This window comes from Echeneis naucrates, chromosome 24 (genome assembly GCF_900963305.1).
Source record: "Echeneis naucrates chromosome 24, fEcheNa1.1, whole genome shotgun sequence".
In the NCBI taxonomy this organism is placed as follows: domain Eukaryota; kingdom Metazoa; phylum Chordata; class Actinopteri; order Carangiformes; family Echeneidae; genus Echeneis; species Echeneis naucrates.
The window spans coordinates 1,013,574-1,031,693 of NC_042534.1; the positions used below are offsets into that span (position 1 = coordinate 1,013,574).

Sequence of the window (18,120 nt, forward strand, 5' to 3'; positions counted from 1 at the left end):
GAAGTGACTGGCGGGTGAATTTATTACCCAAAGACAAGATTAGCAGCAGTTAATCAGCTGGAATTGCTTCTGATTTGGGCCAATGTTCGTCATTCCCCACTTAAAAAAAACTTTGAAGTTGGGAATATTATCACGTAAATACAGCTCGTTTCACCGCTTTATTGATGCCACCCTGTGGCGTTAAAATAAAAAATTCAAGACCCCCTCTCTTATCATCCCCCCAGAGTCAGCCTGACATATCTGTGTCTTTGGAAACGTTCAGAGTTCGGAATAATGGCACTATTTTACACCATTATTAAATTGTTCTGTGGGAATTAAATACAACTGAGTTTGGTGCCGAAAGTCCTTCAGAGCAGCGTTCAGACGTTTCCTTAGAAGATCATGATTTCCTGAAAACGTCGCCGGGTTTCCAGCTGTCCTTTGGTTCAGGTCAGCTTTCTGTTCGAGCCTTTAAAGTTTCTGTGTGTTTCAGGACTAAAACCTGATTCCATCAACAGAGCCAGTGGTGCCGTCGCTCACGTGTGTGTGTGTGTGTGTGTGTTTCAGGATCGACGGCTTGGTCAAAGTGCGCAGCCTGAAGAACAGGATGGATCGCTTCAACGAGGTGGTGGCCGGCCTGAAGGAGGGAAAGCAAGAGATGAGTAAGCAGGTCCAGCAGCTGGAGGCCGCCATCGACACCCTGATAGTCAAAATCAAGGTGAGGCAGAGTTTTGTGTTACAAATCAAAAGCAGGTGAGATGAAACCAGATTCTGGAGGAGCTCAGAGGTCCGGTCGGTCATTCCATTTTGCATTTGTAGATTTTTTTTATTTCTGTGTTCTGCTGTTTGGACGATCTGGAAATTCTTTGACTTTTCAGATGAGTAAAATGAAACATAAAAAAAATGACCGTCGGGGAAAAAAACAGGAGGTTCCTTTTGTTTGATTTTCATACTCCAACATTTCCGTTTTCTTTATCTGCTCTGTACTTTACATTTTTTATTTTTTTTTAAGCTGAGGCGTCGTACTTGAGCTTTGACAGATGTTGGCTTCAGAAAATGTCAGGATCAGAAGGACGAGGGCTGGTTGAGGGACTCTGAGTGCGACGCTCCCGTCACATCACCCACCCTGCAGCCTTTGTTGTCGATGGAACTGGCATTCGGAGGAAAAAGGTTGCGGTGACAGCAGATGCGTATGAATATTCATCTGCTGTGAGACGTCGACACGCTTCCATCGTCGTGTTTACTGCACGTCCGTGTCAGCCGTCAGAACGAGCTCTGCTGACACTTCAACATACTCTGACAGCGAACTGCGAGATTCCAGATGCTCTCTGACGCTTCCACTGAGACAAACTGAGACGTCGTCGTTTGCAGCTTTGACATCTAGATAATCCCTCAGCGCTCTGCAGGGTTGCTGGATGTTTGTAGGTCATCCCTTAAAAATCCATTTGGGTTTTTACAGCGATCTCTGTGACAAAGCAAAACAAATACACAACACAAACTTTATGACCTTTGAAGCCTAAAAACAATCAGATCCTTCTGCAAAGCTGCAAAACTACAAGACGTAAAAGAAGGCCGGTTTAAACTACGATGTTTAGCAACTACCCATAAAAGGTTGGAGAAATCAGAGCTGACATATTTTATTTTGTGGAAAATGTTTTAATTATGAGCTTCATTCTACCACAGAACTGATCCATCAGATGTTGTTGACCATGAAGACCGTTCCATTAGCTGGGCTGTTTTTTGCTGCCATATTATTTTCAGTGAATTTTTGGGATGCATCATTTGTTTCCCAGAAGGAGCCTTTGAATTTCATTCCCCAGAGTCGCCACAATCATGAATGAGTTAATGAAAACCCAAAGAAACCGGCTCCAGACCAAAGATTTGTCAGAGCCTCGTCGCCTGAAGCAGAATGTAAGTCAGTATTAAATAAAGAGTTAGTTTTGTCTTCATGTTGAGATGAAACCAAACAAACATCAGAGAGCCGCTTCGATCGTCTGAACAAAGTCCTTCAGGGTTCCCTCGAGTCATTTCACGGAAGATTTCAGTTCGTTTTGAAAACATCATTTCCAAAACAAAGTTACGATCGATTCATCACATCACAACCAAACCAAGGGCATCGGCCTGTTGCTGCGGCAACGGCCCCGCCTCATTTGGAGAGGGCTCTCGGACATCACCTCATTATTTTTATCGTTGTTGTTATTTCTGTACGATCCGATCTCAGTAAATGGAGCTTGGTTTTGTTGTTTGGTCGGTTAACTTTAAATCTCTCTTCAGATTCGATGGGGAGAGTGAAAATATTTAATTCTGATGAGCCTTACTTTTTTTGCCGATCGATGTGCTGTTAAAAATATTACGACGGACTCTTAAAATGATTTTCAGATGTATTTGTGAGACAGTTTGAGGATGTGACTCCTGTTTGTAGAACACCACCATGAGCCGGATCGACATCGACCACGAGTACAAGGCCCTGGTGACCCGGTCGGAGCAGCTGCTGACTGCCATGCAGAACAAGAAGAAGGAGGAGGAGGAGCGGGAACGCCTCCGTCGCATCCAGGAGGAGATGGAGAGGGAGAGGAAGAGGAGGGAGGAGGAAGAGCAGCGCCGCAAGCAGGAAGAGGCGGACCGGCGACTGTAAGCAGTTTTTTTGTTTTGCTCTCGTATATATGACCTCAAATTAAGAGGCACTTGTCAAAGTTGGTGTTTTGTGAGCCGCTGCAGCTCAAACATTTCCAAAGGTGGCCGACGGGGATTTACATAATGATGGCCACTTGAAAAGGATTTATTTTTATAAACGCTGCAGAGCGTTATCAGGCCGAGCCGCTGTGTTTTACGAGTTCAGCTTCAGAGAACAACGATGAGCCTGAAAAAGTGTCGATACGAGAGATGATGTCATTTAAATAACTTTTTTTTTTTTACCGTCTGATGGTGAGGCAGTCTCAAAGGTCAAAGGTCAAACTGTGAAACTCATCAATCAGCTGTAAACAACAGTGGATAGTATTGAAGTCTATGGGAAAATGTCCCTCCTCCTCCCTGATTTATCAGCTCAGTAAATGTTTTCCTGAGTTTATGGTCTCAGTCTGAAATGATGATAATTTTTAAAGGATGCTCCATTTACAGGGAAAGGGGAGGGGTTAGGGGGCGGGGCTATTGTTTGACTGACAGACCTACTGTAAACGCTGACGTGCATGCTGGGAAGCATGTTTAGTAAAGTGAGGAATCCAGAAACTTTGTGATGTCACAACAAAGCGGTCACCACCCCACCCCCAAAGCCCCGCCCACCTGGGCCCACCATCCCCCCTGCAGGATTTGCCTGAAATTTGTATTCAGCTCCACGTCTCCTGAATGACTCCATCACAGAGTCTGCTGAGGTTTTCAATCTATCTCTCAGGAAATTTCATTTCCCTCCCACATTTTGTCAGGCGTATTCTTCACTCGGGTTCGAGCCCTGGCGTTCTCCCGCCCCCTCTGTGTCAGGGGAAGTCCTCTGGGAGGACTGATGGAGGCCATTGTGTTCGTCACAAACCACTACCCGCTGATATAAGACATTAGCGACAACAGACTAAATTTTATGGCCTGCCCCCCCCCCCCCCCCCCCGGCATCCTTCGCCGTGGAGTTATGGACTCCCAGGATTCACCTGGAGGTCGCAGACTGAAGGTCGTGAAGCCGGCAGAGTGTCAGCCACATCAGGAGAGCTCGATAAACCCACCAACCCCGTAATGTGGGGTTTTTATATGTTTTTCCTTGTCATCACAGATCCGGTGCAGCTATAATCCAAAAGTTATTTATAGGGACCTGCTGAAGGCGGTCCGTCCAGCAGGATCCACTTCTGCTGCCTTCAAGTCCTCTTCAGATGGGACACTTCATTTTCTTTCAGGGCTTTTTGGCTGATGTTTCTATTTGCAGCCTGCGCAGCGGCACGATAACCTTCTGTTAGTCGATGACCAGACAGGCAGCAGGCCGGAGGAAAAGACTCGCTGCTCTGTGAGCGCAGAACAAAAATAAAACGGCCAATATCAACTCAATAAATCACCGTTACAGAGCGAGTGAAACACAAACGGGAGGTCGCATCTTTTTCTTGCTTTCATTTCGTCGGCAAACAAAATTCCAGCAAATTCATCCAAGTGGAGCTCAGAGTGTGAGATGATTAATCACTTCGTGGCACAACAGAAAATAGAATCTGCAACTATTCTGAAAAGTGATTCATCGTCTGTCACCTCTCAGTAAAATGATGCAGTGAGACATTTGACGGCAGTTGATCTAATCAGCCCTGCTCATTAATCTGCAGCGTTTGGTTTGAGCAGACGTTATCAGGTGACCCCTCGCTGCTTCCTGCCAAGGTGTATTTATTTCGGCAGTTTAGACCCAGCATGCAAAGGCCCAGAGCCTCTCCTCTGATTGGCTGTCATTAGAGCTCCAGAGATGAGATGGTCTTTGGTTGTTACCTTCAAAGTAAAACACTGAGAAGTTGAAAAATGGGACTTTTTATCTGCTATTAATGTAAAAATGTTGAGTCATCATTTTGGCATCGGAGGAAAGACACAATTCACCTTCACTGATCTGTTTCTCACAACCTTTATCTTCATGTGGTCTTTTACTCATCCTCCTCCTCTGCTCTCTGTTATACGTCTCCATTTCCTCTTTCCTTGTCTCCTTGTCTCGCTCCCCATCTGCTCTTTCCTCTTAATGTCCCGACATCTCATTTGTCGCCTGTCTTTTGTCTCTCTGTCTCCCTGCGATCGTTTCTCACCACCTCTCCCCCCAACCAGGAAAGCCGAGATGGAGCTGAAGAGGAAGCAGGAGGAGGAGGAGAGGAAGAGGACGGAGGAGGAGGAGAGGAGGATTCAGGTGGGTGTCGGATGGGAGTCGTCTGTTGGAGATAAAACATCACGGTCCGCCATTTTGTTTCTCTAAATGTGATTTTGTGCGCTGCGTAAACTAAAGTAAACTTTTTGTTAGTTTTGGGTGAAATAGAATTCACCTCATGAAGGAGGACGATGATCCAGATTTTTCTGTAAACCTACAAACGGAGTTTCCAGCACGTCTGCCATGTTGGTCTGACCTGTAGACTTCACTACGTTCTGCTCTTAAAGGACATGACAGCTGAGGACAGATGTGGTGTGTGCAGAAATATTCCAGCATGAAGGGAAGCAGATAAACTCTAATAGAAAGCCAAAGTGGAGTGTGATGAGTTAAGTGTGTGGGTTTTGAGAGCAGCTCTGATAAGATGGCGGCTCTATTCGCCGTAAGAGGAGCTTTTCTAATCAGTGACTGCACGGCGTAATGAAATTTCCTGAATTCTGCAGGTGCAATCATCATTTTCTGACTCAACACAATTTAAAACGCACAGATCCATTACCGCCTCGGCCCATGGTGGCTGGAGGGAGAGCAGCGATTTCAGGACAAGAGTTCTCGGCGACAGATTCGCCGGCAGCGTTCCCTCGCAGGGTGTCGTCGTCGTCATTGTCGTGCGTCCTCACAAATGCAGATCATGTGAGGACGAGCGAGTCGAAGCCCTGAAATCTCTCCCTCCTGTGCAGCTCGACTCTCCTCTAATCCATTTCTATCTGTTCTGGCAGCAACATGGCCGCACTTTATCTCTCTCCATCACGCTGTCTAATGGCCCTCTCTGCCGCCGTGTGCCTCTGAGTGCCTCGTTATTTCCGTCCCACCGAGGAGCGGTTTAAGTGTCACGACATTTCCTGTGATTAAGACTTTTTAGGTTATTGGATACTCGAGGGTGAGGATTTATGTTTAAGATCCGGGATTAGGGTCAAAGTAAATAATCGAGATGTTTATTTTCCTGAACCAAGTAAAGGAACTCGCCAAGACGAATGTCGAATCTCTTCAATTTAGACTGAAGGCATCGACACTTAGAGAGTCCGGAGAACTAAAGAATTCTTCTTTTTGACATTAAGATGAACTTCAGGAAATAAGTAAAAAAAAAAAAATCATTTCACTTAAGAAAAGTAGAAACAGGAAGATCAATCTTCTGGTTTAGCCCCGCCCCCTTCAGGCGAGAGGAAGGTCGGGCGACGCTGGTGTGTTCATGGAGCTGCAGCTGAATACAAACACTTGAAAGTGCATTTCACAAACCGCTCGTCTCAAATGTTGATTATTTCCATCTATTGAAAAGCACCAAGTCTGAGAAGCTGGCGCTGCAGATTGAGTCGACTTTATTTCTCTTTTCACAGTTTGCCGTCGATCGTTTTTGTAGTTGTGGAGCTCACCTCTCCTTTTCCCTGATGGAGGTCAGGGTCCCGCCTCGTGGTCTCTGATTTAGCGGCTCTGGTCTTAAACCTGCTGAATCTGTGTGTAACTTGTTCAGATGGAGATGGAGCTGCAGCTGCAGGCGGAGCGGGAGGAGGAGGCGGCCCGGCAGGCCGTCCTGGAGCAGGAGAGGAGGGACCGGGAGCTGGCCCTGAGGATCGCCCAGAGCGAGGCCGAGCTCATCCCCGAGGAGGCGCAGTTCGACTCGGGCCTGCGCAGGTAACCGACACACCTGACGCCATCGTGGCAGAAACGCTGACAGAACGATGAGTTAACAAACGGGAGGAGACGCCATCAGCCAATTAAATTAGTGCCGAGAAATCAAATCAAATCCAGGTTTTTCAGAATAAAACAAACAAAATACCAAAATTGAGGCGAACCTTAGAGACTTTCTAAAATATAACACAATATATTACCGCAATTTTTTAATAATTCCAATGTAAGTCCAGAATAACTATATTTAACTTTATATTTTTCAAAGCTTCTACATAAATGTTCTACGTTTTATGGATATAAATCAGATATTAAGGCCAAACAGTTATATTAAAACTTTTATTAAAAATTAAAATATCTGGTCTAACTGAAGGGAAAAAAAGAATCAATAATATCTTTATATAAATATATTTCTATATAACTCGTAGTGTGTTTTTATCCCATTTCTTTTTACAGTTTCTGACTTAAATCGCTGATTTCAGTCGGTTTGAAGCTGGATTTTTTTTAATCTCTCATTAAACACGTTTTATTTGATTTACTGGAGAGCAGAAAATCTCCTCAGACGTTGTGCTGCTTCGTTTCATCAGGTCATGAGCCGAGGAGGGTTTTTAAATTCCTGTCGGGTTTTTACAAAAAGGTCACACGAGCCAAACCGTCGTGACGAGGTTTCCCTCCGAAACATCTCAGACGCAGCTCAGCGTGACCTTTGGACTTTAAATAGATCCTCCGCAGTAGTTAAAAGGATGATCGTCTCACTGTGTCTGTCACGTTTTCAGGCTCAGAGTGTTTATTGGCTGACGTGACTCTTCGAACCAGCTCCCTGCAGTTCTTTAACATTTTCTTCTTCTTCTTTGTTTTTTTTTGTTGTTGTTGTTTTTTTATTTCCTCCTCCCAGCAACGGCTCCTCAGTGCCATCGTCCCCGGAGAGAGCAGCGTAAGATCCGGCGATTTCTCCCTTTAACTTCGTCCCCAGTCCCACCTGCCTCTGACCTTTAACCCCGTAACCCACCCCCACTCCCTGCATGCTGTAACAGTCCTCCAGCCAGCACAGACCCCCTCTCTGGATCTATCCGATCCTGATTCCAACCAGCAGGCGCACCATTTTATTTCTTATTTGTACTGTGTGAACATGATTGAAGTGACGAGGACACGTGATCTGGGTCCGTATTTATCAAACCTCTGAGACGCAGCACAAAAGGACGTGGGACACGTGTGTGTCATGTGACAGATCATTAAGACTATTTAAAGGCGCACACACACACTGAAGACACGCTTAAATAAATGTGTATATTTAGAAATAGATGGACTGATAAAGAAATAGAAGCCACGCCCCTCCTGATTTGGATATACCAGATGGAAACAAAAACTAAATCACCTAAGATTTATTAGCCCCGCCCCCTAATTTGAATAGAACAGATGGAAGTAAAATCCAGAACGTGGATTATGGTAAAAGGCTGCAGTGACTCAGATTCAGTTTGATGAATTCGGGCCGCGTCCTCCAATCCGAGTCCAGAAGCTGAATCACGTCCGGATGAGTCGCCATCCTGATTGGTTTGTTGTGTTGTGCAGTCCTATAATCCCATAATCCCTCTGTCCGCAGCTCTGCTGGATCCACGAAGACCAAGGGCCTGACCATGTAGGTTCACACATTTACAGGGAAACTTAGAGAGGGCGCATAAATCAGACACACCCCGATGAAGTGGAGCCGTTCAGAGGCAGCTGGTGTCGGCCTCGGACTCCCAGAATCCTCTCTGTGTCCCTCTGACAGTGACATCATAAGTCAGCGACACACACGCACACACACACACACACACACACACATACACAGTTAGCTATGATGGCAGGTCGGACATAAAGAAGGAAACTTTAACGAGAGAGGCTACACATCTTCATCTCTCCGTCTCCTCCTCTTCATCTCTCCGTCTCCTCCTCTTCATCTCTGTCTCCTCTTCATCTCTCCGTCTCCTCCTCTTCATCTCTCCTCCTCTTCATCTCTTTGTCTCCTCCTCTTCATCTCTTTGTCTCCTCCTCTTCATCTCTTTGTCTCCTCCTCTTCATCTCTCCGTCTCCTCCTCTTCATCTCTCCTCCTCTTCATCTCCGTCTCCTCCTCTTCATCTCTCCGTCTCCTCCTCTTCATCTCTCCGTCTCCTCCTCTTCATCGCTTTGTCTCCTCCTCTTCATCTCTTTGTCTCCTCCTCTTCATCTCTCCGTCTCCTCCTCTTCATCTCTCCGTCTCCTCCTCTTCATCTCTCTGTCTCCTCCTCTTCATCTCTCTGTCTCCTCCTCTTCATCTCTCTGTCTCCTCCTCTTCATCTCTTTGTCTCCTCCTCTTCATCTCTCCGTCTCCTCCTCTTCATCTCTCCGTCTCCTCCTCTTCATCTCTGTCTCCTCCTCTTCATCTCTCCTCCTCTTCATCTCTCCGTCTCCTCCTCTTCATCTCTGTCTCCTCCTCTTCATCTCTTTGTCTCCTCCTCTTCATCTCTCCGTCTCCTCCTCTTCATCTCTCCGTCTCCTCCTCTTCATCTCCGTCTCCTCCTCTTCATCTCTGTCTCCTCCTCTTCATCTCTCCTCCTCTTCATCTCTCCATCTCCTCCTCTTCATCTCTTTGTCTCCTCCTCTTCATCGCTTTATTTTTGTGACCCTGACATTTCAGTTCTTACTTTTTCTTCAATTTTTTCTTTGTCTTTAATTTTCTCCTCCTTTTTCTATTCTTTTTTTATTTCTGTTGTCGTATTTTTAAATGATCATCAGTATTTTTCACATCTACTCACCCAAAACACATTTTAATGCTTTTTTTTTTCGGCACCGTCGTTCTGTTTTAGGGAAGAAATGGCGAAGGAAATGTCCGAACTTCTGGCTCGGTGGGTAAACGCCGTCTGTCAATCCGTCCACGATCAACAGAAATGATCAGAAAAAGAGTCCAATCTCCAAGAGTCCAGTTGATTTTTTTATTTTTTTTTTGATTAATGAAGATGGAAATGTTATTAATCAGTGTTGATTAAAAATGGTTAATTCCCTCAACAACAAAATAATAATAATAATGTTCCTTTATCTTCTCTGAACTGAACTCAGAGACAATCTGCCTTTTAAAGATCCAATCTGTGATTCTCCACACAATAAGAAATTGATTGTTATGATGTCACGGACTGATCTAATCAGGTGTTGATGAGGAGTTTCAAGTTTGAACCTGAACCCTCAGGCCTCATTTAGTTATAAAACTAAATGAAGTGTGATCTGGTTCATTTGTCGTGTTTTCACATACTGACCCTGTTTAATGAAGACACTGATCCAAAAGAGAACAAAAAAAGGGTTTTACGTCAATAGTCCCTAAATGTTCACAGTTCAAGCCAATCCAAATATAACGAGTTTGAGAACTGGATGAAGAAAAGTTTCTGATGAGGAACGAACATGAATAATTAAAGTGAACTGAAGTAAAAAGCTTTTTCCTGCTGTGGCCAAACCTTTAAAAGCCTCAGAAAACATCAACAACCGGGCGCCGCGTTTAATCTTCAGCATTCGTTTGACGTCACGCTCACGTTACAAGTCCGCGCTTTCTCCGCCGCCAAACCGTGTTTTCCAGGCGCCGTCCTCCGAGCTTTGGCTCAGATGTGAATGAGTGATGTCAGCTGCACCGACGCCAGCCGGCCGCCTCAGGCTCCTCTGCTCGTCTGTCTACGGCCAATTAGCTGAGGCCGCAGAAGCTCCCTGCAGCAGGAAGCGGGTGCAGAAGGTGACTGAGGCGTTCAGCCACTTAGCTCTCTGCCAAAGCTACAGCGTGGGCTTCTGGGAGGTCGGCTCCGGCTAATCGGGAGCCGCAGAGCCACCTGATGGGATTATAGAGGCAGCCGGGTCCCGCCTCCATCTTCACGCCACTCTAAGAAGGGAAAATCCCAGTCGTGGTTTAATCAGGCCTGTCAGGAGCCGCACACTTGTGACTCAACAGGAAGGACGCGGCCTGACTTCCTGCGTCTTAATGGCGTGGCCGGCCAACCCCCTGTAGCTCTGCCTCCCTCTTTCCTCCTAACAGTGATGCTGATCTGAACACACCCCCGATTCTCCTCAGTGCACCTTAACATCTGTAACCAACCAGCTGTGCGTCACATCTGTGACTTCCTGTTGCTCTGATGACTTTCAGGTGGGCGGAGCTTACTGTGTTCTGAGCTACCTGCTTTATTTAAGATGGGAAAGTTTGTGTCAAAGCTTGATTCCTTCTGGAGTTCACTTTCTTCTCTTTATGCTGTAAAATTAAACAGTTTTATGAACGTCCATCCAGACGGAATGAATTAAACGGATGTTTGATCAGTTTGTTCGCAGATCTCAGACATTAACGCCTTCAGATAATTATCCTTTGTGTTAGCTTCTGTTCTGCCAAACTGTTTCTTGTTCTTGTTGTTTCTTTGGGCTTTCCAAAAAGCTGTTCTTCTGTTTCATTTTGGCCTTAAATGAACACGACAAAACGGCTGTTACTTTTGAACCACATTTATCATCAGCTGTGGGAAAGAAAAATCAAAAGCCACTTTCAGGAAATTAGCATAAAAGCTGAACGAAAGAGAAGAAGGATTTTGGCTCGTTATTGCAGTTCGAGTTAAACAGGAGTGAAAATCTGACGGCTCCGTAAGCTCCGCCCATCTGCCTCTTCTTCACAAGTGAATCCTTTTTCGTCCCAAATTCAAAAACCACTGAGAAACCCCGCCCTCTGACCTCCTGCTGCCTTTTGTCTCTGACTTCCTGTCTCCTCGTCTCTTTGTCCAATCAGAGGTCCACAGGTCCAGGCGTCCAAGGCGGCCGCCGGTGCCAAAAAGTACGAGCTGAGCAAGTGGAAGTACGCCGAGCTGCGGGACGCCATCAACACCTCATGTGGTGAGTGTTGCAGTTTAACTGGACGCCATGATGGCTCATGGTCCCCAGGGGGACGTATCAGCTGTTAGTTCGGTCAAACCCTCCACAGACGACGCCTGAAACTCATTCCATCGCTTTGATGAAATGAGTTTTCAGTGATCTGAGTCTCCAGAGGTTAAACTGCTGTCACCTTAACGTTCTGTTTGGTGTTCATGTTTTTGATTATTCTTGATCCTCAGAGGAAAGTGAGAACATTCCCTCAGCTTTATATCTCAGAGTTTAACAAGCAGTTTTACTCTGAACATTTTTCAGCACAGTCATACTCCCCAGAGGATATTTCAGACACACAGCTTGGTCCAGAAGTTCACTTTGAATATTCTTGATCATGAGGGGATACGTCCAAATGTCTGTTGTTCTGTAGGCAGTAATTTCTATTTCATGTATCAAACATGTAAATACATTAGAATGAACGTTGATTCCGCCTCCTCAGAGGATGAACCCTTGTTGTTTCTTTCAGAGCTTTCCTCAGGAAATAATTTTACGAGCAGCATAAACATAAACATAAACATTTTAATCATCCTGGGGCCCGATTGCTGCTCCCCCTGAGATGAACCAGCATCATTAATATTTTGATGATTATTGTTGGGGTTTGTTTTCGTTTTTAATGGGACATTAGTCGGATTTTCGCCTTTCTGCCTTTCTGCCTTTCTGCCTGCTCCAGCTGTGTGGGACAGTCGTGGCCTCTGACCAACTAACTCCTTCACCTTTACAGTGATATGTTAAGTCTAATGCAGACAGTGCAGGTAATATGTTAGTGTGATTGAATTATTCTTAAATCAGTTTATATTCGATACAAAGGCAATTTACGAGCCTTCGTTCATTTATTGTTGTGATATTTGTTATCCAGGTTGAAATCTGCCATTAAATCATTAAATCAGTTCAACATGAGCGACTGGAATTCAAATTTTGGCTTGGTGTTCGTAGAGTTTAGTAAAAGATCGTTTATATCTCTGAACATTTAGTATCAGCTGGTTAGCTTAGCTTAGTTTAGCATAAAGCATCCGGCCTGGGTTTAACCGGATTAAACCGGATTATTAATAAATCCTGCTCATTAATGAAAGTTAAAATCTTTAAAGCAGAAGTTTTAAAATATTCACATTTCACTAAACGTCGACGTGCTCCTTTAATGACTCGGCGCTGAAAATGAAGGCCAAAAAAGAAAAGTCAGCGTGAGACTTTGCACATTTTTTCTTTTTACTCATAATTTCGAGTTCAACCGGAGAGCTCGGCAGCGTGGAGGACAGGAAGGTCGGCGGCCGCCGGCTCTGCTGAAACGAGCCGCATATAAATGCAGAGAAAACGACCCGGCTGGCTGTTAACACGCCGCTCAGCTCGCCACCCAGACGGAGGGGGAGGCCGAATACTGATGCGGCCTGCAGCACGAGGCTGTATCAGCTTTCCCGCTCTCCAGAATGTTTCTGTTCAGGTGACGTCACCTCGGCACTTAGTGTGCATTAAGCGTCTCGTCGCACACTGTGAGCCCGCTGCCTCGGGTGATGAATTGAATACTGGAGTAATTTATCTGTGTGTTATCTTAATGCTCCCAGCTGTTTGAAAAGTCAGCCTCTTGTATTAGCGTGTGTGTGTGTGTGTGTGTGTGTGTGTGTGTGTGTGTGTGTGTGTGTGTGTGTGTGTGTGTGTGTGTGTGTGTGTGTGTGTGTGTGTGCGTGTGTGTGTGTGTGCAAACAGTGCCATGATTTGTGTTAAGATTTCAATTGAAGTCAGCAGTTTGGAGGAGAAATCAACAACCACCCTTCAGTAATGAATCTGCACACAAACAGTGTTCCCTCCTCCTCCCTGATATTGAAGTCTATGGGGAAATGTCCCTTCTCCTCCCTGATGAGTTTATGGTCTCAGTCTGAATTACAACATGATCATGTTCATTTAGAGGGAAGGGGGAGGGGTTAGGGGGCGGGGCTACTGTGTGACTGACAGACACCTTACACACACACACACACACATACAAAGACCACATTAAAAAAAAAAAAAAACACTGAATCAGTGTGATTGTGTTTCACAAATGCTAACCTGAACAGCTGATGCTAAAGTCAATGCTAACATCTTGGTTTAGGTTGTTAGTGAACTGATCTTTCACCTTTGGGCCTTTGTGCGTTCTGTGTTTTGTTAAACTGATCTTCTGAACGTGTCGTCTGCTCAGACATCGAGCTCCTGGCCGCCTGCAGGGAGGAGTTCCACCGCCGGCTGAAGGTTTATCACGCCTGGAAGTCAAAGAACAAGAAGAGGAACACGGACACGGAGCAGAGGGCGCCCAAATCTGTGACCGACTACGGTACGACAACACAACACAACACAACAGATACACGTTACAGTGTGTGCTCACTTTTAGGTGAATATTATCTGTTATTTATCATAAAAATAAAAACAACTGACGCCGATGGAATCAGCTCTCTAAAGTTCCTGAACAGGATCAGACTTTTTTCGGAGCCGTCCCCTCATTTGTCACCTTGAGGTCAAACTTCAAGTTGTCAGTTTGCCATTTTCATTTTTCATCACCGCCACCTGAGAGAGGTGGGGCAGGTCGGCCGGTCGTGGAGGAGGGTTTGACTCCCAGGATGGATTTTAAAGCAGGACCCGTCAGATATTTGCTCATTTTTACTCTCCATCTTCACCACAGCAGCCACGACACCCCGAGGAGGATATAAAGCGAGAATACGTCAACGAAGATGAAGGCTTCAGCTTTATCATCCTGCCTCATATTAAATTATACATAAAATAAAGAACACGCTCATAAATCAGAGCGGCCGTCTGCAGCAGCTCGATGACTTAACAATAAAACAGTTTATCGTTTTTATTCTTTCATTTTCTTTTTTGAACTCATGTTCGTCTCCATCACTGGAACTAACGGAGCTGAGACGGAAAGTAGTCATCATCTTCATGTTGTGTGTGTTCCGTTTCCATAAAGTTGCTGCCTTGTCAGAATCGTTGTGTGTCAGAGGAAGTAACGTGTCACTCACTGATGTTGTCATTGTTGCTGCTGTGTTGCATCACTTCCTGTCATGTACGTCCGTGTAACCTGGCATGTTTACTTTCAGATCATGCACCTCCCGCGAAAAAAGCATGTAAGTGGTCCTCCAGTGTGTAACTCCACTAACCGCAGAGCTGCGACCCCCCCTTTACTAACCCCCCCTCCCAATCACAGCAGAGGTCTGCTGCTAACTGGGATCAGGTTATTTGCTTCTTGCTGCTATTTGATGGATGATGGAGTTCCTCTTTTTCAGTGGGGAGGGTGGATGGGTTTCCATAGCAACAACTACAGAGATAACTGTGTGTGTGTGTGTGTGTGGACAAGATTGTTAAAACAATTTTTGCAACGTCACAACGTTGGCGTTTGATCCTTTATGACCGGTGCCAGTTCTCGCCGCCACACAGACGGCCGTAACATTTTGATGAAGAGCCGAGGTAATCCTCAGCGCTCCGACAACTCCGGTACTGATTCTCCCACACGGAGCTGTTCTCAGGGAGGGGGGGGGCAGAAGGCTGTCAGGGCAGTTTGCCTGGCTTGTGTTTGGCAGCAGATGATGGCGTCACATTTGAGGGAGCGTGACCGGAGGAGAAGGCCGCTTCAGTCCATTCACTCCGGCCCAGTACAGCCACCAGACTGTCTGAGCTTCATACGGAGCCTGAAAGTCAAATTTGGTTCAGCCGTTTAATTCATCAGCTAATTAGTAGCTGATCAGGTGAAAGTAATTTTCAGTTCCAGTCTCAAAGTTTCACTCCTCACGTCTCCGTCACAGTTGGACTGAAATGTTTTGGAGTGCTGAGGCATATTTAATAATCCATCCAAGGTCTGATCGTAATAAAACTAATCTGTCAAATCTAGTTCATATGTGAAAAACGTTTTTGATTCATTATTCCATCAGATTTTTTTATCATGTTTATCCCCAGATAGTCGTCATATCTACACAAAACGACGGTCCAAAGGTTCGGGATAAGTACATGAGCGTTTCCCTCTGTGGGATCTTTGAACCGCAGAAGGAGATGCTGTGAATATTTTAGTGATTTGCTGATTCGGCAGCTTTGTCATAAACAGAAACTTTCCTCCGTCTCTGTAGATCCTGTCTTTACGCTCCGCTTTGTAGAAAGATGTTTGCTCTCTCACATGAGGATGCACTCGCTTTCATTCCCCGCTGACCCTCCTCCTCCTCAGCTCTCACAGCAGGACCGGCTGACTGTGGGGGACCGGGGACCGGGGACTGGGCTCATTATTCAGTCCACATGCAGCTGGTTAACAGGGAACCTGGTCTGAGTCTCGTCCCGAAGCGTTCCCCTGTGCGTTAACTGCCGTAGAACTGGTGCAGGTCCTGTAAGTCAGAACCAGATTCCTCCGTGGACTTCCAGAATCAGAGAGCCAGAGTTGATGCTGCGTTCACTGCACCAAAGAGAAGGCTGGTTTATCCGCAAAAGCTCAGAGTTACTCATAACACAGAAGCACACAACTCTTTCAGAAAAAGACACTAAAAGTCACTGTGCAGGCTCAACAACGATGGAGGAAAAATAGATGTTTTGTTCATGTAACATTCAGATGTAGATTTTCAAGGACAAGGAGCAAATACACAAACACAACACAACACAACTTAGTACTTGTAAGTGTAGTTTACACAAAACACTGGAAAAACAAGCCTGTCACTTAAAAGGCAAACATCTATCAGCGACGCACACAACTGCAGTTAACGCACAGGCGGATGCACAGGAACGAGGCGGCTGCATCCAAACGTGGTTGCTGTCATCACTTGACTAACTATTTTTCCATCCAATCACAACAGCCCAGCAGCACCCAGCCCCGCCCATCCCGGCCCGGCAGTACGAGGTGGCGATGAACCGGCAGCAGCGCTACTTCCGCATCCCGTTCATCCGGCCGAGCGACCAGTACAAAGACCCCCAGAACAAGAAGAAGGGCTGGTGGTACGCCCACTTCGACGGGCCCTGGATCGCCCGGCAGATGGAGCTGCACCCGGATAAACACCCCATCCTGCTGGTGGCAGGTCAGTACGACAGGAAGTTTAGAGAAGTTTAGGTTTGCCTGCCGCACTCTGCCACAACACCTAGGACCCAATCAGATCGCGTGATTTCAGCTCCTTCTCATTTAATGGAGGTCGCTGCTCCGACATCAACACGAAACAGAAACAAATGGAATCGGCGGTGACTCTTCGTCAGCTCCCTCTAAACAGACGTCTGCTCCTGTCGCACAGTCAGCGCCGCGGGCCTCCAATCATCCATCACATCAGGATTTTAGGGGTTTCCCAGGAGGCCCGCTCCTTGTCAGGTCCCATCAGAGCAGGACGGTGATATGTGCAGAATTTATGACGTGTAGGACCCATCCGTTATTCGACGGGTCTCCGGCTCAAATCATAAGAAAGATGACAAGAAAACGGCGTGAAGGCGTTTTAGCACCAAAGACACAATGAGTACAGAGCTTCTCATTTACGATGATCTTCTGATGATTTTTGCTGGAAGAGGAAGATTCAGGAAGAGTGGAGGAGAATCACACATTCAATCTGTGTCAGTCATAAAATGATGAGTCACAACAGCACACCAAATAAAACGCAAACAAGCAGCGGCATTAGAGGGTTACGGCGGGAGGTGAATCCATCTCGTTGGGTTGAAAAAGTTGGCAGCGCTTTCTGACTTTCCAGCTGCAGATGTGCTGAGTTACACCGCCGACATGAAAATCCACTTGGTTTAATGTTCAGGGGATGAAATGTGTCGTCGGGTTTTATTTCATTTCACAGAGCAGCTGAGCTCCAAACTCCTTTAATGAACATTTAAGATTGAAACCTGCTTCTTTCCTGCACTCTGGGAAGGAAACTGTCTGCTTCCAGACTCACTGAAGTATCTCAGCGACCCGAGTGTCACCATCATCACCATCATCGATACCTACCTGCAGTTAAAAAAAATAAAAACTGGATCAAAATCTGAATCCAGAGGGGAAAAAACAAGTTAACGTGGGAACATCGAATTAGCCTGACGGTTAAACCTCTGTAACTAGTCAGTACTGACTGTTAGCATGTTAGCATATTAGCATGTAAAAGACAGTTGAATCACTGTGGCGGCTGTTAGCATGTTAGCTTCCATCGTAGCAGAGCAGCAGAGAGGAGGAAAAGTGACGGCCGTTGTTTTGTTCCCCCCCCCAGGGAAGGATGACATGGAGATGTGCGAGCTGAGTCTGGAGGAGACGGGCCTGTCGAGGAAGAGGGGGGCAGAGATCCTCCCTCGCCAGTTCGAGGAGATCTGGGAGCGCTGCGGGGGGATCCAGTACCTCCGCAGCGCCATCGAGAGCCGACAGGCCCGACCCACCTACGCCACGGCCATGCTGCAGAGCATGTTCAAGTGACGCAGCCCCACGGGGGTCGGCTGGGGCGGGGGGCTTCTCACTGCAAACGAAGGGACGATGCACCAGCTACCTGACACAGATGGCGTGTTGGTTCTGACTCTAGGGAATCCAGCCATCTTGTTCCTTTTTTTGTTTTTTCTTCTTGTTGTTAAATTTTTGTTCTCGCTGGCTTTCGGTTCCTCGATGAGGTGGTGGTGGCCGGGGGGGGCGTTGGGGGTTGGGGGGGTTGCAGTGAACCCTATGCAGAAAAATCAAACTAAATGATCACAGCCGGTGGTTTTCCAATGAATTCTGTAACATTTCTGCGAGTTTAACTCCGAGGCCTTAATACTACTTTAGCAGGGTGTAATACCAGAAGTAGGATTTTTTTTTTTGTTTCTTTTGTTCGATGCTGCCTCCCCAAACAAG

The 18,120-nt window shown here is 46.2% G+C and overlaps 1 protein-coding gene across 1 annotated transcript in view; it reads left to right on the forward strand.

Annotated features, from left to right (window-relative positions):
- The window catches only part of myo6a (myosin VIa), a 60,088-nt gene extending 42,223 nt beyond the window's left edge, over positions 1-17,865 (forward strand). Inside the window, 11 exon segments of the mRNA XM_029495865.1 lie at positions 547-697; positions 2,402-2,610; positions 4,747-4,825; positions 6,306-6,466; positions 7,356-7,394; positions 8,061-8,096; positions 11,218-11,321; positions 13,519-13,650; positions 14,414-14,440; positions 16,145-16,363; positions 17,513-17,865. Coding sequence (XP_029351725.1) covers positions 547-697; positions 2,402-2,610; positions 4,747-4,825; positions 6,306-6,466; positions 7,356-7,394; positions 8,061-8,096; positions 11,218-11,321; positions 13,519-13,650; positions 14,414-14,440; positions 16,145-16,363; positions 17,513-17,712 — 1,357 coding nt within the window. The 3' untranslated portion in view covers positions 17,713-17,865.
- Positions 17,866-18,120: the final 255 nt, after the last annotated feature.